General features: G+C 34.5%; 3 protein-coding genes and 1 long non-coding RNA gene across 5 annotated transcripts; 1 reads left to right on the top strand and 3 right to left on the bottom strand.

The window, feature by feature from the left end:
* Positions 1-5,162: 5,162 nt before the first annotated feature.
* On the top strand, positions 5,163-6,002 carry LOC125191620 (protein indeterminate-domain 16-like). Its single transcript, XM_048089012.1, has one exon. The coding sequence runs from the start codon at positions 5,212-5,214 to the stop codon at positions 5,581-5,583; it is 372 nt and encodes a 123-aa protein (XP_047944969.1). The 5' UTR covers positions 5,163-5,211; the 3' UTR covers positions 5,584-6,002.
* Positions 6,003-8,433: 2,431 nt separating this feature from the next.
* Positions 8,434-13,935, bottom strand: LOC125196990. 2 transcript variants are annotated; one of them, XR_007171968.1, is made up of 4 exons: positions 13,666-13,935; positions 13,508-13,583; positions 9,962-10,066; positions 8,434-8,783 (listed from the first exon to the last, which is right to left on the bottom strand). It is a non-coding gene; the product is annotated as an uncharacterized LOC125196990 (long non-coding RNA). The 2 variants fall into 2 exon arrangements; XR_007171969.1 differs by having other exon boundaries at positions 13,508-13,577.
* Positions 13,936-15,113: 1,178 nt separating this feature from the next.
* Positions 15,114-17,538, bottom strand: LOC125192568 (pentatricopeptide repeat-containing protein At5g50390, chloroplastic). Its single transcript, XM_048090181.1, has one exon. The coding sequence runs from the start codon at positions 17,416-17,418 to the stop codon at positions 15,313-15,315; it is 2,106 nt and encodes a 701-aa protein (XP_047946138.1). The 5' UTR covers positions 17,419-17,538; the 3' UTR covers positions 15,114-15,312.
* An 882-nt stretch (positions 17,539-18,420) lies between these two features.
* On the bottom strand, positions 18,421-21,964 carry LOC125192916 (UPF0235 protein At5g63440). The gene is made up of 7 exons (XM_048090593.1): positions 21,940-21,964; positions 20,771-20,885; positions 20,180-20,333; positions 19,810-19,906; positions 18,987-19,075; positions 18,839-18,907; positions 18,421-18,676 (listed from the first exon to the last, which is right to left on the bottom strand). Exons 1-7 carry the CDS (start codon positions 21,950-21,952, stop codon positions 18,617-18,619), a joined length of 597 nt encoding a protein of 198 aa, XP_047946550.1. The 5' UTR covers positions 21,953-21,964; the 3' UTR covers positions 18,421-18,616.
* Positions 21,965-22,555: the final 591 nt, after the last annotated feature.

Genomic DNA, 22,555 nt, shown 5'->3' with positions numbered 1-22,555 from the left:
AAAGAAGTTTAATAACTACCATGTAGTTATAAAACTTGAACAGACGCGTCAATTCATGAACAGCCATATATTTCCTATATAAAGGGGTAATTGCATTCACAATAAAAAAAGAGGGAACCGAGACTTGTATGAGTATGTGTTCTCATGCATGCAAAATAATAGTAATAACTCATGTAAGGTGTATATATACATTTGTGAGAATACATGTTTAAAGTAGTTGCATGTTATAAGAATCTCACGGCAATTACATGTATGTGATTAAGGCATTCACGTACACACATGTATATATAAGGTTACTCTCGGTCCATATATATATATATATATATATATATATATATCTATATTATATCTAAGGTTATTGATTCTTTATCCATCAAAAGAATCAAACTAAAGACTAAAGGTCAAAGAGGGGATAACATCAATTATGGAGAATCCAATCAACGTAATGACAAACATCAAATGGTGGATTTCAACCTCTACATCAAATGAAGAAAGCATGGATGGAGGTTAGTGATTTTATCTCCACTTATAGTATAAATGCTATGGTTGAATTGATTCAAATCTAAAATTAGATTTCATTATAGAAATCATTAAAGTATTGAGAAATGGCTTACAGGCCGAGGCTAAGGTGCGGTCCGGCCCGCAGCGTCAACGATGCTCTTAGTTTCACAGGGTATGAGAAGAATTAGTCAATCCTGCGCATATAGTTTGTACCATTGTTATCAATGTGTTTGCTGCTAACTTACAATAATAAATTCTAGTAATTTGTTTGTTTTCCTACTTAATATGATAAATTGTTGATTTTTCTCAAAATGAAGTCTGAATTCTTCAAGTTGGATTGTGACGCAAGCTTAATTCTTCATCTTTAAATATAAACATGTAATAAACCTACTATGTTTGTTTCCGCATAGTGACATGGTTGTCTGAGATTATGTAACAGAAATGCAGGGGATTTTCTTGAAATTTAAGCATTATTGATTGCAGCAAATTTAATCATCATTGTTTTTGGAAAGGAGAAAATGAAGGATCAAAGTGCTATACCTAATCTTCTAAATAGAAAGGCTCCAGAATCATGACATACAGCCCTAACACAAGAATGATGGTCCATTTAGTGTCTGAGATATTGCTACTAAAAGATAGGGTAATAAATTGCTACTACTATTAAATAGAGATTTTGTTATTTTTGATACAACCTGCCAAGATTTAAAACTTCCTATCAAGATTTGAACTCGGATAAAAACACAAGTGTAGTCCATTTTTTAATTATTTTTCAATGCAACTTTACCAAACATATTTATGAAAACAAACACTAAAACAGAGTTCTACCCAACTAAAGACTAACAGTGGTTAGCATGCAAGAAATACTTGAGAGATTTTCATTTTTTTTCGATAGCTTTTTTGCACAGCTTAACCAGGAAAATGATAGCAATGCTGAATGATAAATACACAAAAAGCTAACAAGATAATAACGAAAATTATATAGAACTAGCTTAATAACAAGATTCAAGGTAACATGTATATTAATACATGGAGTATTAAACTAAGAACTTAGAATAATAGCAAAATACTTCTACTACCTAGAGTTTCGAGCATATCCAAAATACTTGAACAAAAGAGTGTAAATATAAATATTGTTTTAGGGACTCTTCACTGGATAACAAAATGAACAATGATGATCTTCACGGATGGTGGGTTGAGCTTCGGACATTGGGTAGCTGGACTCTGAGTGGTGGCCGAGCAAAGAACGTGGCGTTATCAACGAGAACTCGGAGTGGTGGCCTAACAAATTACCATCCGTGACAATGAGGACGTTAGTCCTTAAGGGGGTCAATTGTTACGGACCCAATGTTCCACATTGATCGTAAGAGCAACTAGTGTGGGGTTTATAGACGAAATGGACTATCTCCTAACACGCTAGTCTTTTGAGATGAGCGTAGCACCCCTACCAGATTAATGAAATTTCCTTTTTGGCCTCATTACACATGTTTCCTTCCCAAGGATTGCCCAAGCAGGCAATAGAAATCACATTTCTCGTGCGAATTTATCAATTATCGACCAAGAACCAACATTACAAAAAAAAAAGTTTTTTGAGGACATAAAAATCGAGATACAAAAACTTGTTTTAGAATATTTTTAAAAAAACAACGATTTAGGCCGCCAAAGAAAACATTTCTAAATTAAGGATAAATTAACTTAATTTTCAATTATTATTGTTTTGTTGTTGTTGTAGTACTAGCAAACAACCTACAAAGGGATGAAAAAACCTAGTCTATAAACAAGCTTATAAGTTCAAAATGAATCGCCTATAAGGCGATACTAAAACCCGTTAAAGATCAGTGAATAAGTCAAAATAAAATACGGTAAAAACACACATTTAATTAATACCCCGTTAAGGATAAAAGAATAAGTTATAATAAAATACGATAAAAATACACATTTAATTAATACCCCTTCGAAAAAAGTTAATAACCTTTTTTCGCCTTTTGCCTTTCTTTCTCTTAAATAAAATAGTTCAAAAAGTGGAAACTTCACTGGATGGCACGTGCTGGATATATTTTGAACAGACAATATACAAATGTATTGGAAAAAAGAAAAGAAAAAGAAAAAAGAGGAAATACTTGATAATGATGGGCCTAAAGGGTGCTCCCACGTGCCGATCTGGGCTTTATATGAAAGGTTAAGACAAGAGGGCCGACACGATAAGGCCCACAACCACTCATTAAAGCGAAGGCCCCAAGACGCACACTGCACGTGGATCTCTAATTATTGGCGTTCCACTTCTCTCTCTATTACAACAAAATCTTCTTTGCAATTATTATATCTTAGGAACCATGTGATTTATGAATAACTACTTACTTTACCAAAGTTAGGTTTCTTCTATTCAAAGTTGTTTTTCAGTAGTATCTTTAATTTCTCTCCGTGTGCGGATAAAAATACGATTAGAATGGGATTTACTTTTTTTTCCCTTTCTTTCATTGATTAATACGGTTCTCATTCGTCCAATTTTAAGTAGAACATTTCTTATTCAGTATAGAATTTTTTATAATGTTGTTTTATGGGTTAAATACAGAGAGAACAAAATAGAAAGAGTAATGTTCACGTGACATTTAAAATGGGACATTCTATAAAAGTAAATGTGTCACTTAAAATAAGACAGACATATTATTAAATTATTACAAAGTTTCTTTGAATAAAAAACATGGAAACAATCTATATCAAATTTGATTGCTCAAATACGAGCTGATTTTCCATTATTATAAATTGATGAAATGGTAGCTTATCCGATAGTTGCTTACTCTTAGAATTTGTAAAATGTTTTCGCGTTCTTCAAGTGTAAACATTTTATAAAAGTATGGTGTGATATAATTTGGTCTAACAGTAGGATGTTAGAATTTGAAAGTTCTTTTTAGAAAAATATTTATTGAGGAATGACATGTATTTGTTTCGGATCGTGGGAATTACATGCATTTAAATTGCAACTGTATCTTATAGTAGTAATAAACAATTTATTTATGAATAAGTTGTTAAAATGATTATTTGTCTAGGAGTAGTACTACTAGGTTTTCTTTATCAAATTAAACTCAATAAATGTGTTAATTGATTTGATTAAAGAGTTCAATTCGGATTTTCGATTCCAAGTCCATATAGTAGCTTATATAACTTGCGCGTGAACAAAATTAACGTTAAAATTGATCAAATTATGAACTATCAGTGTTGTACATAATTAAAATGGTGAAGAATATGCATTTGACAAAATAATGCAATATGCATATATTATGGTGAAATGAGTGTTAATTACACCGATCATGCCGACTATATAGAGTATATAATTTGTTGTTTGTGACCAAAGCAATATCGAACTATTGTTATATTTTAATTTATGTTTTTCATTTTTGTAAAATACGGTTTCTTTCCTATTAACCAACTAATTTGTGAGTTCAATAGAGAATATTCTGTACAAGGTGATGCATAAACTTTGATATGATGACTGTACTCAATTTTGTTTGAATATGTATATTCAAATCTTTGAATACTGTACTCCCATTTGTACAAGAAGATGCTAGCTAGAGGTAATCATATAGTGGCATTTTCCCATTTTTACTATGTATGCATAATGCATGCTTAATAATGTAAAAGCAAAATTACAATTTTCGTCCTGTTTAACTTGATACCCAGTCAAATCCCAATAAGACTGTTTAATTAAGTGTGAAACTACTAGTAACGAGTATGGATGCTTTTATTATACTACTAGTATTCGAGGTCAAATAATACTCTATAACAATCCTATAATATAAGTACTCCATATTTTGTGTCTCAGAGCTAGCTCAAGTGACAATGATGAGACACTTGCAATCTCTTGCCCATAGAAAAATGACGGAATGAAAGAAATGACAAAAAAAACAGGAAAACAATGGGATAAAATAAATGACAAACTCACCCGTCTAAAAATAAGCTAGAGCTAATGACAATTAAGATAGTAGTAATAAAAAACGCACCAACAATATAGAAATTTGGAATCTGTGTAAGAAACCATGATCCTGTGGGATTGATTCAGTGATGATGTCCACCCAAATTCTACATTAGTATGATATTGTCTGTTTCAGAATAAGTTTTAGGGTTTACGGTTTGTTTATAGGACACTTTCCAAAAGGTTGCATATTAATAGAGTTGCGATAATTCTTATATAAGTATAACTTGCAACTATTCCCTAACGTGGAATGTGGTTTGTATCCTAACAAATTCTAGACAATACTAATCAAACTCAACTCTCGGGGAAAGAAAAAAACTAATGCTCCTTATATAATGAAACAAAAACCCCAGTTTTCTTATATGATGAAACGAAATTCTAGAACAAGCATCTCATAATAATTAACCTACAGTCCAAACTCAACTAAAACACACACCCACACACATTATCACAAATCAATCACACATATACAAATCCATAGGATCATTCAATAATGTCTAAAAAAATAGTAAAATTAAAAAATAAAAATCATGGTAGTCCTCCTCATGATGAGCCTAACATACATTGTTGGTCCCCCCCAGTCCTTTTGCATGGGGAAAGAAAGTAGGGTATCTTCTATTGGCAACTCACAATTTTTTGTTATATTAGTACAATATACAACCCCATTTTTTCCCCTAACCCTAACTAACTGATATTTCTCTCTCTCTCTCTCTCTCTCTCTCTCTCTCTCTCTCTAATGATCAATGGAACAAGATCATCAAGAAATGCAGCTACTCTCCTACTCCAGCACCCCACAATATCCTCTTCCATGGCCGAGCCAAAGCCCCTCAGTGGACCTCCAGCTGTCGATAAGCGTGGGGGGGCCCTCGGTGGAGGCACTGAAGAGGGAGGCAGCGGAGCAGATTAGGCTGGCGGGCATGGAGAAGGCGTACGCGGAGCACGTGATGGAGATGAGTCGGAGGGAGATGGAGGTGGCGCAGACGGAGTTTATGAGGGCGCGGAGTCTGTGGGAGAGGGCGAGGGAGGAGGTCCAGAGGGCCCACAAGTTGAGAGAGAGAGCAGCAGCCATGGAGATCACATGTCTCTCCTGCAGGCACAAGTTTAGGCCTAATTGATCTCTCTCTTCATTTTCATACTACTACTAATAAATAACAATATATTTCCTCTTTTATTTACCAAAATATGTATATATCGGGTTTTTATCCATGCAAAACTAGATCTAAATAGAAAAACGCAGAACAAAATAATATAGAGGGTATTTTAGGTCATTTTAATAAAGAATGACTTAAAATGATCCAACAATGACATCAAACACAGATTTTATAAAATGATTTAAAAATGAATAGTAATGACATTCTGTGTTTTTGGATAGTTATTGACCATCAGATCGCCTAATCTTAAGGCCACGATTTGGGCTCATTTCTGGATTTAGATGTATTCTTGTTTGGATCAAAATCCTATATATATCTATCTATCTTGTAGTGTCAAATATTGGGATTGGGAGGGTTCATGATGAATTCAAATGATTAAGATATATGGGTTTGATTTACATATTTCACCAGGTAAAGCTATGATTTTTCCTTCTTCAAACTATGATTCTTCCTTCTTCAAATTCCTAATAGGTCTTTTCTTCTTTTGCCTTTATTTTATGCATGAAAATCTGGATTTTATGTAGGCAGTACTGATTAATCTTGTAGATGAAAAACCTAGCTTATAGTACAAATGTTGGATCCGAATTTTGCTTAATCAATTAATTTAATTTCACTGAGTGCGATTTCAAGTAAGGTGACTGTTACAGCTTAATTCCATCAAACAAATTTGTCATCACTAGGATTTGATGGCGGATATTCAAAAGAAATTGTGTGGTTCTAGGGCCTCATCCCCAGAAATTGAGAGTATAAATGAATATTGAGAGTTGGGATGCATTATATAAATTTCATGAAGAATCTTACCATGATTAAAAAAAAATTATTATTCAAATGAATAATCACCTCAGATTTGTGCAGGATATCATATAATGTAGTCTTTGAGGTCATATCACATCCCAAAACAAAATACTACTAGTAGATTAGTATATTTTATTTCGAACCCTTGTTGGAATTAATTAAGATCATTACCAAAATTTAGAACGCAATCTATACATGGACTACACTACACCATTCTCTGAAAGAAACATATTATTATACGAAAAAACCAACTACAAAATTTAATATACTGAATCAAGGGTTTTGGGATATTCTAAACTTCCAATTTATCTTAATAAATAGTGGATTAACCTATATCTTTTAACCTAGAGCGAACTAGATTAAAAATCAAATGTTATTTGTAAAATATTTACTGACTACAAATTGAGTATTACGTAGTAAACAAATGTGGTGTGTACAAAGTCTTAAAAGTTCTAGTGATAACAACATATAGATATGTGATGGTCATAGTCAATTTTTCAGAGATACATTCGAAAAAGGCAAATAAATCAGCACAAAAAGTAAACACCAATTTAATTTACAAAAAGACAGCATAGCTGTACACAATTGCTATGCATTCAGCTTTTTTATTCACCCAAAAACCAAACATGAAACACCCACTATTCATGTCTGCGATCCTACACTGAATAAGAAGACGACGTTTATGTGATAAAATGATAAATTTTACTAAAACCATCTACCATATCTATCCGACTTTCTTTCCATCTATATACTCATATCATTTGATGACATAATGACATGATCCATGTTTCTCTAAATCTTCTTTCTTACATAGCTACCTAGTTACAAACAAATTAATACTACTACTCATTTATATTTGGCTTCAATGTTAATGTATAGCTGAAGTTGATTGTTGATTTTGTGTTTTTATGGTTGGTCAACGCGTGAGCAGATTTCATAACTTCAAGACTTTTGAATTCACTTGATCCTAATAGTACTTCATTTATTGTGTTCAGATCAGCTATACTTTAGTTCCAGGTTAATTGAATATGCATGCTAATCGAAGAATTGTTATTTTTATCAGGTTATAAAATTTTATTCATAGTCCTAAAAATTGAGTCCTTTATATATTTTCATCCCAATGAATTTGTCGAAAAGTTAAAAAAGGTCACTCGGGCTGAAAGTTCCATTTGCAAGATCCCAGATGTGAGCCTTTCAATGCCTAAAATATTCTACCGTAAGAAGATATTCGAACTTGCACTACGTACCAAAAACTTAAGTTCCATTTATATAGAAACGAAATTACTTGCATTGATTTTTTTATTTTATTTTTTGAAAAGTAACTGCACATAGGACGCAAAAGAGAGTGTTCAAAGTGTTGGTAGTATATTTACAGACGTATTGTATTGCATTAAAAATACCAGCAGGACTTTATACTTATATGGAAATAATTATAACTCACTTTTGTTCTGATTTGTTTAAAAAGATCTTCAATTTCAATCATTTGTAATTTGAATTTAATTTACTTTTTATATAACATAAAATTGTTAACAAAGATGCATTTATCTACTTTATTTTTCCGTTAACACATGAATTTATCATTAAAATGAGATACCTAAGTCAAGAAGACTGTGAGATTTGTCCTAAACTGAGCCAGCAACTGCACAGAATGACTAACTTAGACCTTAGCTCTATCAATCGTAGTAATTTATTTCAACATTTACTCTTCAATAGTAACACAATCTATATAACTTACTAAGAAAAGTTGCACACCCAAACAAAAAGTCACACCCTTCTAGTGAAAACAGGTGCCTTGGGAATTTAACTCATGACAAAGATTTCAGATGTTTACATATTTGGATGTATTCCTATTGTTTTTACTGCCTCTGATCAAGGAATAGTTAGTGTACATGACCATATATACACAGTAAATTTCCAAAAAACAGAAAAAGGAAAAGTAGCAGAAATAAGTTTCAAGAGTGATATTGATTCATTAATTTCAACTATTTTAGAAGATGTGCAGAAAGCATCATGGCAGAGATCACTTTTGAAGGTGAGTATGAAAGTTTCATCTTTTTGTGGGACTCAAACACTGACAATCTGGAAATGGCTTTGCACTGGCAATTTTATACATATTTCAACAGTAATGGAGTGGGTTGCTTTTATCATTGCCCACAAATAAGTGTACATACCATAAAGTGATTCATTATTCACTCCAAATCTTCAATTATTATTGCTCTTGTCTTGTTCCTGCTGGCCGGCTTCATGTGGGATGTTGCTACTACTTCCCTCAAGTCCCCATCGCGCCCATGTCCGTTCTAAACGCATACAAGTCTCGTCTCCCACCTCTGATTTTAGTGCAAGGCACAAAGACTGGGAAAATACATTTGCTTGACAGAAGTAGAAGAGAAAACAACATAAAACCTCAAAGAACACAAACCGGGCCCTTGAGACAGGTCTCATCAACGCATGAAACAACATAACGAACATAAATGTCGTGGAGAAACCCAATACAATTAGTCCCAATTCATTTAGTCCCACCTGCTTGTCTTCAAATATAATATCGTATGCCACTTTACTGAAATTTTTTCCTAAACATAAAACCGACAAAAAACAAACAAACATGAAAATAGCATGTTAGCTTGAATTGGCAAACTTAGCTTCTTCTCTTGATAAATCATAAGAGTCGAGTTGGTTCTAATTGTCATGTTATGTAACACATTATCCACCTTGAACTTATAGTGAGCCTGTGCTAATCACAGGTTATCACAGATACTGCATGTATGTATATACTAAGACGTTTATTTTTGGCATACAACATTGATAGATGTAAAAATTTAGGCTAATCTACCACATATTTTGATGGAGTGAATATTTTTTAAGTTGTTGGATAGTGTAACTCATGAAAATACTTAATCATATGTATTGTGATTCAATCTATCAGTCAAAGTAGACACCTAACTAAGACTTCAGTTGATGTAAAGGAGAGATTTATCCGAGTTGGTGAAAATTGGTCAGTGGAAGGGCTACCTCATGTTTCTATTTCATCAATGGCTGCATACAAGGCCTTTTTTTAACCTCTAACTATATATGTTTATGCTAGCTAGCCAGAAAAGGTTCATGGTGGTCCAAGTATCCAACACTAGTTGACAAGCATATGTATTTGACAGAGGTGTGCATTATACAATAAGACTAAGCACTAAATATCATGTTGCATCTTAAGTATATTCTACGCGAAATGTGATGTCTAAAAGACAGAAAAACGAGTTCAAGATAGAAATTCTGTGGTAGGCTATTATTTTAATTTTTATGAAAGATCAAGAAATGCGTAAGAGTATAGTGATAATAGACAATCGACCATATTACACAAGATATTGATGTGATGAGAGAATATAGATCTATGCCTAATTGCACATGCAACTTGTACTAATGCTGTGGTCACCATCCTATTGCTTTTCATCATATTTCAATCACCTTTCTCAACTGGAAAATTTCAATCCACAGAACTATGGTATAATTTTCACCAAAACACATGCCACTCATCGAAAAAAAGTTTTGATCAAGTTACCTGGTGCTATCTCTTTGAGCAGTTTACATCACATTGACTTTTGGTGAGAGCCAATATCAAATCGACCAGCCTGCAAGAATGACCTTTGAAACGAGAGGATGCCAACTGCACCGATGAAATCATGATCATCTGTTAACTGTAGTTGTAGCAGAATATTCATAAATACGACTATGATGTATCATAAAAGGAATCAGCATTGACACTTCATGACCAAGATAGTGATTGGTGCAAGTGATGCTTATTAAATTGAAATGGGAATTCTTACTTTTGTGACCATGATTGTGACAAACTGATAATGATGCATACTAAAATGATTAGCAATTTTTACTCTGCGACCCTGACCATTGGCTCACTTGAAAGCACATGATCTTTATCTCTCATAGTGGAAAGTTAAGCTTCAGTTGCTAGTCTTGAAAGGTGATCATAGGCCAAAGTTAATGTGTTTAGAGCTACAACATACTACTTCAGACATGTGGAAGCTTAAACTATGCAAAGAATGATTCGAGTTCCTCTCCCTCGTTAGAAGAACATGCTGGCAGTTTTCTACATTTTCGAAATCTAACTGAGATTATAATCTCAGCCACCTAGGCCATAAAAACACTAGTGATGCACCTTGACAAGATTACTGTATATATCTGGAATTTCCATCAGACCTGAAAGCCTGCAGGGTTGCAGCATCCTAATAAACCTCATAAACAGCAGCTTAAATGAGAAAAATAAGATTATTTAGTCAACCTTGTAGAAATCGAGGATTTTCATGCATATAATATAAGAAAGACCCTGCATCTACATGCTTCTCTACTGATACAGAGGAGGATGGTAGCAAGTTAGTATGTCTTAGCTGTGAAAGAAAATGGTTAAGTTCTGTTCAATCATGCATCAGAAAGGACTTCAAGCCAGAAAAGGTTGCCTGGGAAGCTCTCACCTCATCTCCCAACAACGGCACATTTGTTCATTCCATACATGACATAATTACGAAAAAAGAGATACACAAACAAGTCTAGGATCATTGAAACAATGAGTGGCAACTTTACAAGGCAAGACCTTGTTTCTTGCTTCAACCCTAGCATTAAGTATTTATTTCTGCTCAGTAACAATCAAACTCAGAAGAGGGTATACATGCATAAAAATATATTATAATCTGAATGTGGTGGAACTGACCAGTGGCTACCCACAATTGACTCCTTTATAAGTTAAAGCAATGTATATCATCTTTCTATCAGAGTGCCTACATAAGTGACATTGTCAAGATTGTAGAAATTGTAGAAACAAATAGATGCAAGAAAAGTAGCCAGCATATTAGGTTATTATTTCTTGTAAGAGTATGAGTATACATTTGTGACATATAATGGTATAAAAGCTTATAATTGAGAGAAACAGTACAGTGTAACATTAAACTGAAATTGTCTCTGCAAGAACTTTCCACTCTACTTGTAGGTTCTGTGATCTCACTGACGAAGAACAAGTACGTTAGGAATTGACTGGACATTGATCAACTGATTACAACAGCCAAACCAGATAGTAAAGGACAATATGAACTGGCTTGTCTGTAATTCAAAGTAAGAGCATTGATAACATAAATGCATTGAGTCAGAAATAAAGGAATTTCCAAAATAATTCCACACATATCATATTTGTTAGCAAAATTGGTGTCCTCACACACATCATGATATCTCTTCAATCTTCCTTCAAGGTTTTATGCTAGAAGATAACAAACTAAAAGAGTTAAAAGAGAATGCTAAAATTAAATATATCAAAATCCGTAAAAGATGAAAAGAGATGTGACAATTAGATTAGAAAGGCCATAAATATATAGATTTATGGATATTGTAACATTTAGGATCTTATTATGCACATTATAATAGCTTTAGTTGCAATCGTTGACTAAACATAATCAAGACCTCCCCTTTCAACTCAAAATAAAAACTACTATACTAATTAGTTGCAACCATTGCATGATACGCGTCATGAACCCATGTGTGCAAGCATTTATATAATCAGCTTTTAACCACTATTCTTTTCAAGGAAATACTCATCAGTAGATTATGTTCACACAAGCATTCATATAATCAGTCTTTATGCACTATTCTTTTCAAGGGCACGCTCATCAAGAGAATAAATACAGACCTTCTACACTATATTATTGCGAAACGGATAAAAGGTACCAACATTTGACAAACGATGTTTCATTTTCTGAGTGAACTAGCAAATGACTCAAAAACTTCTAAAATGAGAGCACAATAAAAAAATACATTATAATTAAAATATCAAGGAAAGATTGTTCTTTATCAAGTAAAGTTAAACGTAAAGTAGCCCAAAGGTCCAGAATAGGGTTAGCAAATGAATATCTTGGAACAAAAAAGTGCCAAAAGATAATTTTATAGTAATATAGAATTTTTGAGGCGAAAAGCAAAGCATATTTAAAGGAGAAAGTTTGCATGGTACTCCATATTATGTACAACGAGAACCATTCAGACTTTCAAAGAGCATTTATACAAATTATAATGGACTTCTCCCCAGAATGAAGACCAGCCTAACCCTCTACCAAAATTCACAGAGCTTCTGCACATAAATGGTTCAGTTTTATACTAACATGCAAATGACCAGTAACCCAACAGTCAGATTGCCTTCAAACACAATCAAGATTGCCTTCAAATGACCATGCACATATATAGTCACCTTAGGATGATAGGAAAGTCAGAAACGATAGATCTCCATACTTAAGTCAGCTAGATAATCAACTTACTACTCTATATACGTATCAATCCCTTAGGGAATCACGAGTCATCAAAATCTTCTATTAGTGACTACATGTATCATCACTACTTCAGGTTCAGTTCTCCATAAAAGGATGATAGGACGAGAAACAGAGTAATGGGGATGCAGAATATGAATAATTGAAAAACAATACTCAATCACGGAATTAGGAAGCTAAATCATGAAAATGCAGCAGCAATATATAATTCTCCACAGATATAAGCACCACAGATTGAAGAAGGTAGAGCACAAATGAGAGTAATGAAAGGATGAAAGACACAATAAATGTGGATGCAGCATATGAATCTTTTGAAATTATGAAGCTACATCACGCAACAACAATATTATCAATCCTCCACAGCATAATGCAGCACGGATTGAAGAAGCTAAATCTCAAATGCGAGATATAAGGATGAAAGACACAAAGTAATGCATGTGCGCGATATGATTTTTTAGAAACAATACATCCTTATCCCAATTAACTACTGCATATATCAAATCTCAAATCACGACTGCATATGCTTCAATTAATGTAACTTGGGTAGTCTCCGTCGGACATATATCAAATCTCAAATTACGACTGCACATGCTTCAATTATATGTACATCGGGTAGTCTCCGTCGTTGGGTCCGACGGAGACTACCCAAGCCCCAAAGTACATATAATTAAGTACATGCAATTCCGATGAACAAGCATACAACGGGAAAAAATCGGTAAAGAAATCAAACTTAATACGTGCATTTACAAAGGCAAAACAGGTAAATGATGATTTCGATGACAACCACACACCTGATGCGAAAATCATTTACAATTCCGCAGTCTAGTGAAATTCGAATGCAGGGGTTGACGATTCAGCCATCTGGTGCTTCAAATCAACGAGAAACAAGGGTAAAAATGGGAGAACAGATTGTTTTCAAGAGTACTGAGATAAGGGGAAATCCTTAAACCTGCTCCCACTAGAGCTACACCAACCTCCACGTTAGTTAACGCTGAGAGCCTGAAACCATAAGGTGTTTTACCGGGTACACAAAGTTGGTTTTCATAGCTACCAAACAGGGGAACGTGGTGGTGAACAGTGCCTTTTCACCTTTTCAGGGACTTTCAGCCCTACCATTCAAGCCCTATGTATATTAGAACAATACTCCATGTAACATTGATAAATTTTGGGTCGATTTCCAAAACAAATATTCAGGCTATGTAGTAAGAGCTTTCCTTCAACTTTACTGATACAACATAGTAAGGCAGGTATCCACTTCATCCTGAAGCTGAAAGCCTAACAATCAAATGTATAATACGAAAATAAGCACTTTCATTCTGCTATTTGCTGAAGAAGTTTCAACTCTCAGCCTCTAACCAGGACTTCAGAAAACTGAAATGGAAAGTACTTTTCCCTAAGTTGCTCGCATCAGAAGTGCACGGAGATAAAATAAGAGGAATGCAATAATGAACTCCAGGAAACTTCTCACCTGTCAGTCTATTCAGCTTCAAGTGCGGAATAACAATGATTATTCTTCTCTGCCTGCTGCCCCTATTTTTAATTAATTGATTTTGTTATGATTTTAATGATGCAGCCTAATCCTGCTAGTAATGAAGTTGATCTTTGTGAAAAAGTAAAACTATTTGGCTAACTGATTCCCTGCTGATCTTCCTCTTCCTAAACTAAGGCTTGCCAACATTTTGCTCCTAAATGAATGTGATCAGGTTAGGGTTACCAATCTTATTTTTTATCTGCGGATAATCCGTTTTAACTAAATAAATAACTTGCAGTGTAATTGAGACAAATAACAAAAATAAGGCTCTAGTATGACTTCTGAAAAAAAAAGGCTTGAACACATGAACCAAAAGACACTGTGCCAACAACATTGAGATACAAACTAGTGATGAAACTACATGCTACTAATAGACACAAAATACCAGGAAAATAAGAAATTCAACTGTAACAGTTGAAATGAAATCATGCTGAAGTGGCTGAGTTTTGGATTGTGTATAAATGGTATGATTGATCACATAGGTTTAAATTAAACTGTTTAATACAGTGATACATTGATTCATCTTATTGTAAGATACGGACTTTAATACAGTTACCACGAGGTGTTGAAGCATAACTTGCGATCTTTTCATGGGAAAACGATAAACTATATCATCATTTACAAGAAGATTCAGCATATGCTGGGGTAAATTGTTTAAAATGAAGGAATCATATGTACATTGAGATTAGAAAATATAGAAACAAGTATCAGGAAGGTGGAAACAAGAAAAGAGATATCAACAACAAGGAAGGGGAGCATAAAAGTAAATCCTTGCTAATGAAGTGAAGGATTTGATCCAGGAGTATAAACTGGGATTCACAATATTGTCAAAACCCAGTTACACTCATAGTTTGGTCCATCAAAAAGTCTCAGAGAAAGGAATCATGCAACTCAAAGCAAAATATAGTTTTCCTGAAGCTTACAGACAATATAATTTCAGTTTCTATAGCAATATGAAAAGTAACTCAAGAGATGGCTGACATTCTTTGGAAGAAAGAATGCTAGGTAAGGCCTACATTGTTGAATAAAAAATTATTCCTATGTTCTGATATAAAACTACAATTATTACCAGTAATCACCACAAGAACAATGGCCTTCTTTAAAATGATGAAATCTACTACCATCTCTGAAGGCTATTTCTCGTTTGTAGACAGTGGAGATCAATTTGATTGCATTGTGGCAGTCGTTACATATCCTATGACTCTGGACAAGTTGCAGAGGAGTTGAGCTGGGAGTGCTAATAAGCCCAAATGAAATAGCCAATTTCTCACTGTGATGAAGTAGCATGGATTCTTCACGTTTATCTACGTCAGGAAGCAAATTATTTCCGTGAGGTACATATCCATGTTTCGAGAGTTGCAGCTTCATATTATCCAAATTATCATATATCTCCTTTGTCTGAGGATGAGACTTATCTCCAGTGGAGAAAACATACTGCTGCTTCTTTATCTCGATCCAAGTACAAACAGGTACCATTCTTAGACCTTTTCTCCTCAAGGTCCGGAGGACTGCAGCTGCTTCATCTAATTTCCCTGAACTGCTATAGATATTCAATAGCACGACATAATTAGATAGTTTCTCAGGTCCCATTCCGTAAAGTTGCTCAGCTGCATATTTTCCAAGTTCAAAATTTTTATGGACCCTGCAAGCTGTGAGCAATGCAGCCCACATATTGATCGTGGGCTTAAATGTAGCATCTCTAATCAGAGCAAAAGCTTCATCCAGGAGCCCTTCTCGGCCTAATAGCTCAACCATACATGCATAGTGCATTGCACGAGGCTTCACCTTATAATCCCTACTCATAGATTCAAATATTTCCCATCCACAATCAGACAATCCTGAATGACAACAGGCAGACAGAACAGCCAAAAAAGTGATATGATTGGGGACCATTCCTTGGTCAACCATCCGCTCAAACAAATCAACTGCCTCAGCTCCACGGCCATGATTACCATATCCAGATATCAAGGCATTCCACGACACAACATTCTTACGGGGCATCCTATCAAAAACATTCCGAGCATCTTCCAACCTACCCCATTTGCTATAGAAATCAACAAGTGCAGTATTAGCTACCACATCAGATCCAAAACCATTTCGAATCAGGCCAGCATGGGCTTGCTTCGCATGCTGCAACGAGGCCAACCTAGTACAAACTCGTATAATCATTGAATAGGTGAAATGGTCCATCTTGACGCCAGAATCCTGCATATCATAATACATGCCCAGTGCTTCTTCACTATACCCATGGAGTGCATAGCCAGCAATGATAGTGTTCCATGCTACAGTAGTTTTCTCCGGCATCAATTCAAAAACCAACCTCGCATCCTCAATGCTACCACATTTGCTATACATATCAATCAAGGCACACGACACAAAGACATCTCCAGTCATCCCCATCTTCAGAGCACAAGAATGCAGCTGCTGACCCGGAGATATGAGTTCCAAGCCAGCTGATGCTCGAACCATCGTGGACAATGTCCTAGAACAAAGATCTGAAATGTCCTCACACATAGTCAAAAACAACCTGAAAGCATCAAAAAAATCACCCGAGTCCACAAGGCCCCCTATTATGGTATTCCAAGAAACTGAATTTCTGTCCGGCATATCCTCAAACAGTTGGCGCGCATCAATCATCATCCCACATTTCACATGCATGAGCAGCACCCTATTCATCATATACAAATCCAAATCCACCTCGCAGTTCCGCATATGATTGAATACCCTCTTCACTCCTCGAATCGATCTCAATGCAATGCAAGCACCCACCAGCGCGTCGTAAGTATCAAAGCTAACATCAACGTCGCCATCACATTCCACAATCTCAAACATTTCTAGAGCCTCATTATACCTTTTGCACAAAACCAATTTCTCAATCTGGCCACAGACCCCTAAAGTCGAATTGGATTTCTCCAATTTCCTCTCCTCCAAAAATCCAGTTTTGTTCAGATTCCGTTCCTCCTTTCGACGAGGTTTCGGCGTCGGGCGAGGCCTTAATCCCTGATCTAACAAAGAACACCTAAACTTGGCAATGGGGGGTCTGCACCGTCTCCCACCGAGTGAAAATTCGTCTGAAAATCTGAATTTTTGTTTGAAACCAGTGGGGTTTATCAGAGAGCATGCGAATTTGTAAGTGCTCTGGATTTGATCCAGCGGCAAGGAGATGTCCATAGGTGGTGAAGAAATCGAGAGAATGCAACAAATCGAAATGAGATATGAAGAATTGAAGATGCAATCTGGGTTGTTAATCAAGTGAGCGTTCAGCTTCGAGTTGTCCGCCAATTAGCATAAGAATACAAACTAAATTTTAATCACACAAAACAAATCACGGTGTATAACTATAAGTTGATAGGAAAAAAAAATCAATTGAATAGCTGGTATTTATAGTTGAGCTATAATTTTTAAATGAAGAGTTTAATGGTAGTTGTTGAACTACAGAGCTAATTAAAATCATGAGTTTGGCTAGCTGGTAACCGATTTATTATTTCATTCCAACTAATTTTCCAGGATAATTATTACTCTCGGTCCCAACTAAGTTGAGACATAACTTTTGGGCACGGAGATTAAAAAATTGTGTTCAAAAGTGGAGAGATGAATAAAGTAGAAAATATAAAGACAAAGAAAGTAGATAGTAGAATAAAGTAAGACTGATTGGATGTTTTGTTTTTTTTTTTTGTTAAAAAAAAATGACTCAACTTAGTTGGGACGTTCCAAAGAGGAATACGACTCAATTTATTTGAGGCGGGGGAGTACTACTATACTCTTAAATTCATTTTTGCTTCTAGCTTTTACAATTGAGATAATTATTACTCCAGTTCAATTATATTGACTTGCAACATATATAACCATTTGTTTCCAGTGTCAAATGTTTCAAGGATTAACCATATGCCTTGTGGATTAAAGGATAATTGTTAATCTAGATTAATATTTAGTATTTACACTATATAACCATTTATTTCCAGTGTCAAATCAGATTTCTAATAAGAACGTCCGTGTTTTCAGTGATGAAGAGTAAAAGAAACACGGAATGCACAATGGCTGTACAATTTATTCGAATACTACTAGCAATAGTGTTTATTTTGAAAGGTTCACAATTTAATCGAATAATACAAATAATTAGGGATAATGGTATTTTCAGTTTGTAGGAGAAATCATATTTGGAACTTCTGGACGAATGTATAGAATTCCTAGTTCTCTGTTATCAGATTGGGGCATGTCTAAAACTCTTGGGTTTGAAACAACATATTCCTCAAATTACAAACACATGTTACATGACAAGAGAGAGAAACATGTGCAGTTGAAGAAGTCTACTAAAACGTGCAGAAGTAGCCAAGCCATTGAGTCGAAACGTTTTCCTCAAATGCGTATCTCATGGTTGTGCTGCTTCGAGAAGCTTCTCGTAGACCTGTCTAGCTGTCATATCTTCTACCTGGTTCAGAAAAATGCAGAGTTCAAACTTAAAGCAGAGCGCATGAATATCTACTTCTTCTTACTCGGCCTTGTACGTAAGCTACTTCTACTTTTTCACTCAAGACCAAATGTTAAAGATACAAAACTCTTAAAAAAAATCAAATGCTGGTCTCCAACGTACCACCAGGAGCTTTGATTTGTTATTCCACCCTCGTTGAAGTGTCATCTGGCTTAATTTTAGACCCAGCACCTGTCTCGAAGCTTACCAGATCAGTTGCAGTTTTAACTTACAAACTGAAGCAGTTCCAGTAAAATATCATTTTCTGTACCTTCCCCATGAATTCCAAAAGCTCATTGTTAGCTTCTCCTCGGGCAGCAACTGCAGCTACAGAAACTCGGACGTCATCAGCGTTCACTCCTGGAAAATAAAGGAGCAGCATTATAAGCGTCAAATACATTCTTTTCTAAAAAAAAATCTAAAGGTTCCAACATATAAATAAAATTTCAAAAGCATCTATGACAGGTACATTAGCCATCAAACAATCAGTCGGGGAGTAGTAAAAATCCTATTTTTGCAGATTACAAGACCCAAGTTGGGTACTTTCGAATTGTCAAGGGCACCACTACAATAACTTAATGAAGAATCTAGAAGATAGTAAGATACCTATTACCTAGTGATATATATGCATAATCATGTCTTTTAAATCACCAATATACTTCTTTCAGTGTTAGAATGTATTGGGTTCATTAATTAACTGTAGATATATACCATACAAGATTTAAATAGTAGATTTAGTGTAATATGATTATATTTCCGAAATGATATCACAAAAGTATTCCTAACACAATCATTAGTATTTCAGAAAACTACTTGTAAAGGTAGTAACTTGCAGAGAATAGTTAAGATGTGTATAACTAGGGCATCTAAAAGCAGCAGCACCAAAAGCTATTCACCATGTTAAGAGTTTTAACATCGTGCCAAATATACCTTTCTTCTCATTTTCAGACTACACACATGACCAATAAATATTTAGTCTTAAGCATGTTCATTCCTGTAAAAAAGCTATCACGTTATTGTTGGTAAGGATTTTTAGGCTAAATGCAACACAGATGTGATCAAATGCATTATTAGGAAATGGACCATTGCCTTACTTGTGATTGCAGAACGTTGTGCACGGTCTTCCACTTCTATGGCTACTTGCACAAGACCCCCTTCTAATTGGGATATGCAAGGTGGAACAGGAGCATCCTAGAACATACAGGAAATATCAAATTACAATCTACTAGAACAATGATCTGAATTATCTGATGGAAGAGTAAGTTTCAAGGATCAGCAGGAAGAGAAAAAACGCATGCAACTAGTTTTAAAAAGAATGAAAATTGACAAAGACTTGAGCATTGTCACAAAACTGCAAGTCAGAAAATCTGAGACTGCATGAATCCTTGTTGCATATCTGGCTGACGCATTAATTATAAGAGACTTTACCGAATATGACAGTTTTATGAATTCAATTCGTCTTGCCTGTGGATTAGTTTCAGCAGCAATTGTACTGAGTGCACCATCAACTACATAAATGTACGAAGCAGACTCCAGGTCTTCTTCTGCACGATAGCAAACAAAAAGCTCACAGCCCACACAATTCATTCGATACTGCCTCTCCACTTTCCCTTCGCCACTGGATTAAAAAGCACCACCATAAATAATAACATTGTCAATTCGGATCAATTTATACTACCACGCAAAAGCCACAAAATGATTAACAATCTAGATTATCTTCAATTGCTAACAGATTGATTAAACGATCATTACCTATAAAGATATACAATACCTTATACTATTAGATAAAGCTACAAACAGCAATAAGAAACATGGTTAATGCACATGTACACAGGCTACAAGAACACTCTTACAGGCTACAAGAACACTCTTACAGGCTACAAAGAACGCTCTTACTTAAAAGTGTCATTTTTCCTTTATTTTAAAGTTCTAAATTGATGTTAAGTTACTTTAGTATTTCCCATGCGGTATAGGGAAGAACCACGATACAGTGATCATGCATCAGATAACACTATAATATATTTGTATGGTAGAGAAAATCCAACAGAAACTTGCCGCTTCAAGAGGATCTTTCCTGCTTCGCTAGTATTCAGCCTTGCCAGATGCTTCTTCTTGTCCAAAACATATGCATTGTCCGTTTTTCTTTTGGGCATTTTCTGCAATTGTGTATCTAAAAAATACTACTTCAGTATATAGACACTAACATTTCATCATATTTCAACTGAGGAAAAATTAAGTAGGAAGAACAAATGTTAGATATATAAATTATAACATTAAAAGAAACTATGAGATATCAAAATCCCAAAGATATGAGAGCAAGTTAGTTTAAGTTCGAGTCTTCACAGTAAATTAGTAAATTACTCAAGCACTTGAAAGTAATAAAATACATATATACAAAGATGAAGATAGCACAGACTGAAGGTTAGGCTTAAATTCTCAAAGATTGGAACTTAAGAGGAGGAACGGTGAGCTGAAGACAACGACTTGGGCCGAGATGCGCTAGATGCCATACATGAAACAGAGATAGGCCAAGACATACTCGATCAAGAGGTGCAGCCAGACCAATCAAGAGGTAACATAGCGGACAAGATGGGGCGAGCCATGAAGCAATAGGGCGAGATGCACCCCCGCTTCAGGCAAATTATAGGATTTAGTTAGTCCTTCTATTCCATTAATTATTGTAATGGGTGGTACTTTAAAGAGTCGAACAATATTATAAGCTCCTTTCAAGGTTTTCTACAGTTATTTCTGAGATCACAAAAAGAGAGTTGGAACCAACAGGGTTGTCAGATAATTATAAGTGTCTATTTAACTTATCTTGATTACTATGAAAGGTTAAGCAAAACCCTAACTACCTCTCTACTCTCTAGAGTATCTCACATATCTGTTACCTTTCTCACATCTTCATTCTTCTACATCATTTTACAACATCTTGTTCATTTCTCAGGAGTGAGAACTGAGAAGACACTCGAAGTTTTCATATTCGTGTGATATCATAACAGGTGAAAGAAATTTGTTAATTTATTCTTTCATGAAACTCCAAAACTTGTAACTTTGGGAAATAGGGGAAGGGCAATGTTTGGAACCACTAATCTATCCTCTAACTACTATCTATTATCAGTAGTGCAAGGTATAGTATCTTGGTCAGTGTTTGCTTGTTCCAAATCTTGTTGATCATAAGGAGAATATTACTATGCTTCTATTGAATGCGAGCTTACTCTAACCAAGGGTCATCATCCCGAATTGGCTTGACGATTTTTATTGTGTGCGTCATATAGAGCAAAATTCCTGAAATCAATATTATTAAGCAATTCCAAATGAAAATTTGTGAGAAAGGTTTAAGCAAGTAGTGAATTTGTGGTTGCAAATTACATTCGTAAGTACTTAATAACTAATCAACCTAAAGAATTAAAATATCAGTTCGAGGCAATTGCAAAGCTAAGTGAAGAAAGAGCGAACAAGATGAATAGTTAGATAATTATTATAATGATATTATTGTTATAATACTAAAAACTGATAGTAATTAATAATAATTATAGTATAACTATATAAATTATGAATCACAAAATATTATGTAATAATAATAATAATAATAATAATAATAATAATAATAATAATAATAATAATAATTATTATTATTATTATTATTATTATTATTATTTCACATTAAATTAGTAACTAATCAATATAGCCTTAAAATGTTGAATATTTTTAGTTAGGTGTTTCAACCTTAAAATGAGTATAAAATAATTTAATAAAAAATATTCAATTAATTTAATTACTTTCAATAATTAATTTAATTAGATATTTTGTTTTTTATTTATATTATTAATGCAATTA

This window comes from Salvia hispanica, chromosome 6, assembly GCF_023119035.1.
Source record: "Salvia hispanica cultivar TCC Black 2014 chromosome 6, UniMelb_Shisp_WGS_1.0, whole genome shotgun sequence".
In the NCBI taxonomy this organism is placed as follows: domain Eukaryota; kingdom Viridiplantae; phylum Streptophyta; class Magnoliopsida; order Lamiales; family Lamiaceae; genus Salvia; species Salvia hispanica.
The sequence above is the reverse complement of the archived record's forward strand: the minus strand, read 5'-3'. Positions and strand labels throughout refer to the sequence as shown.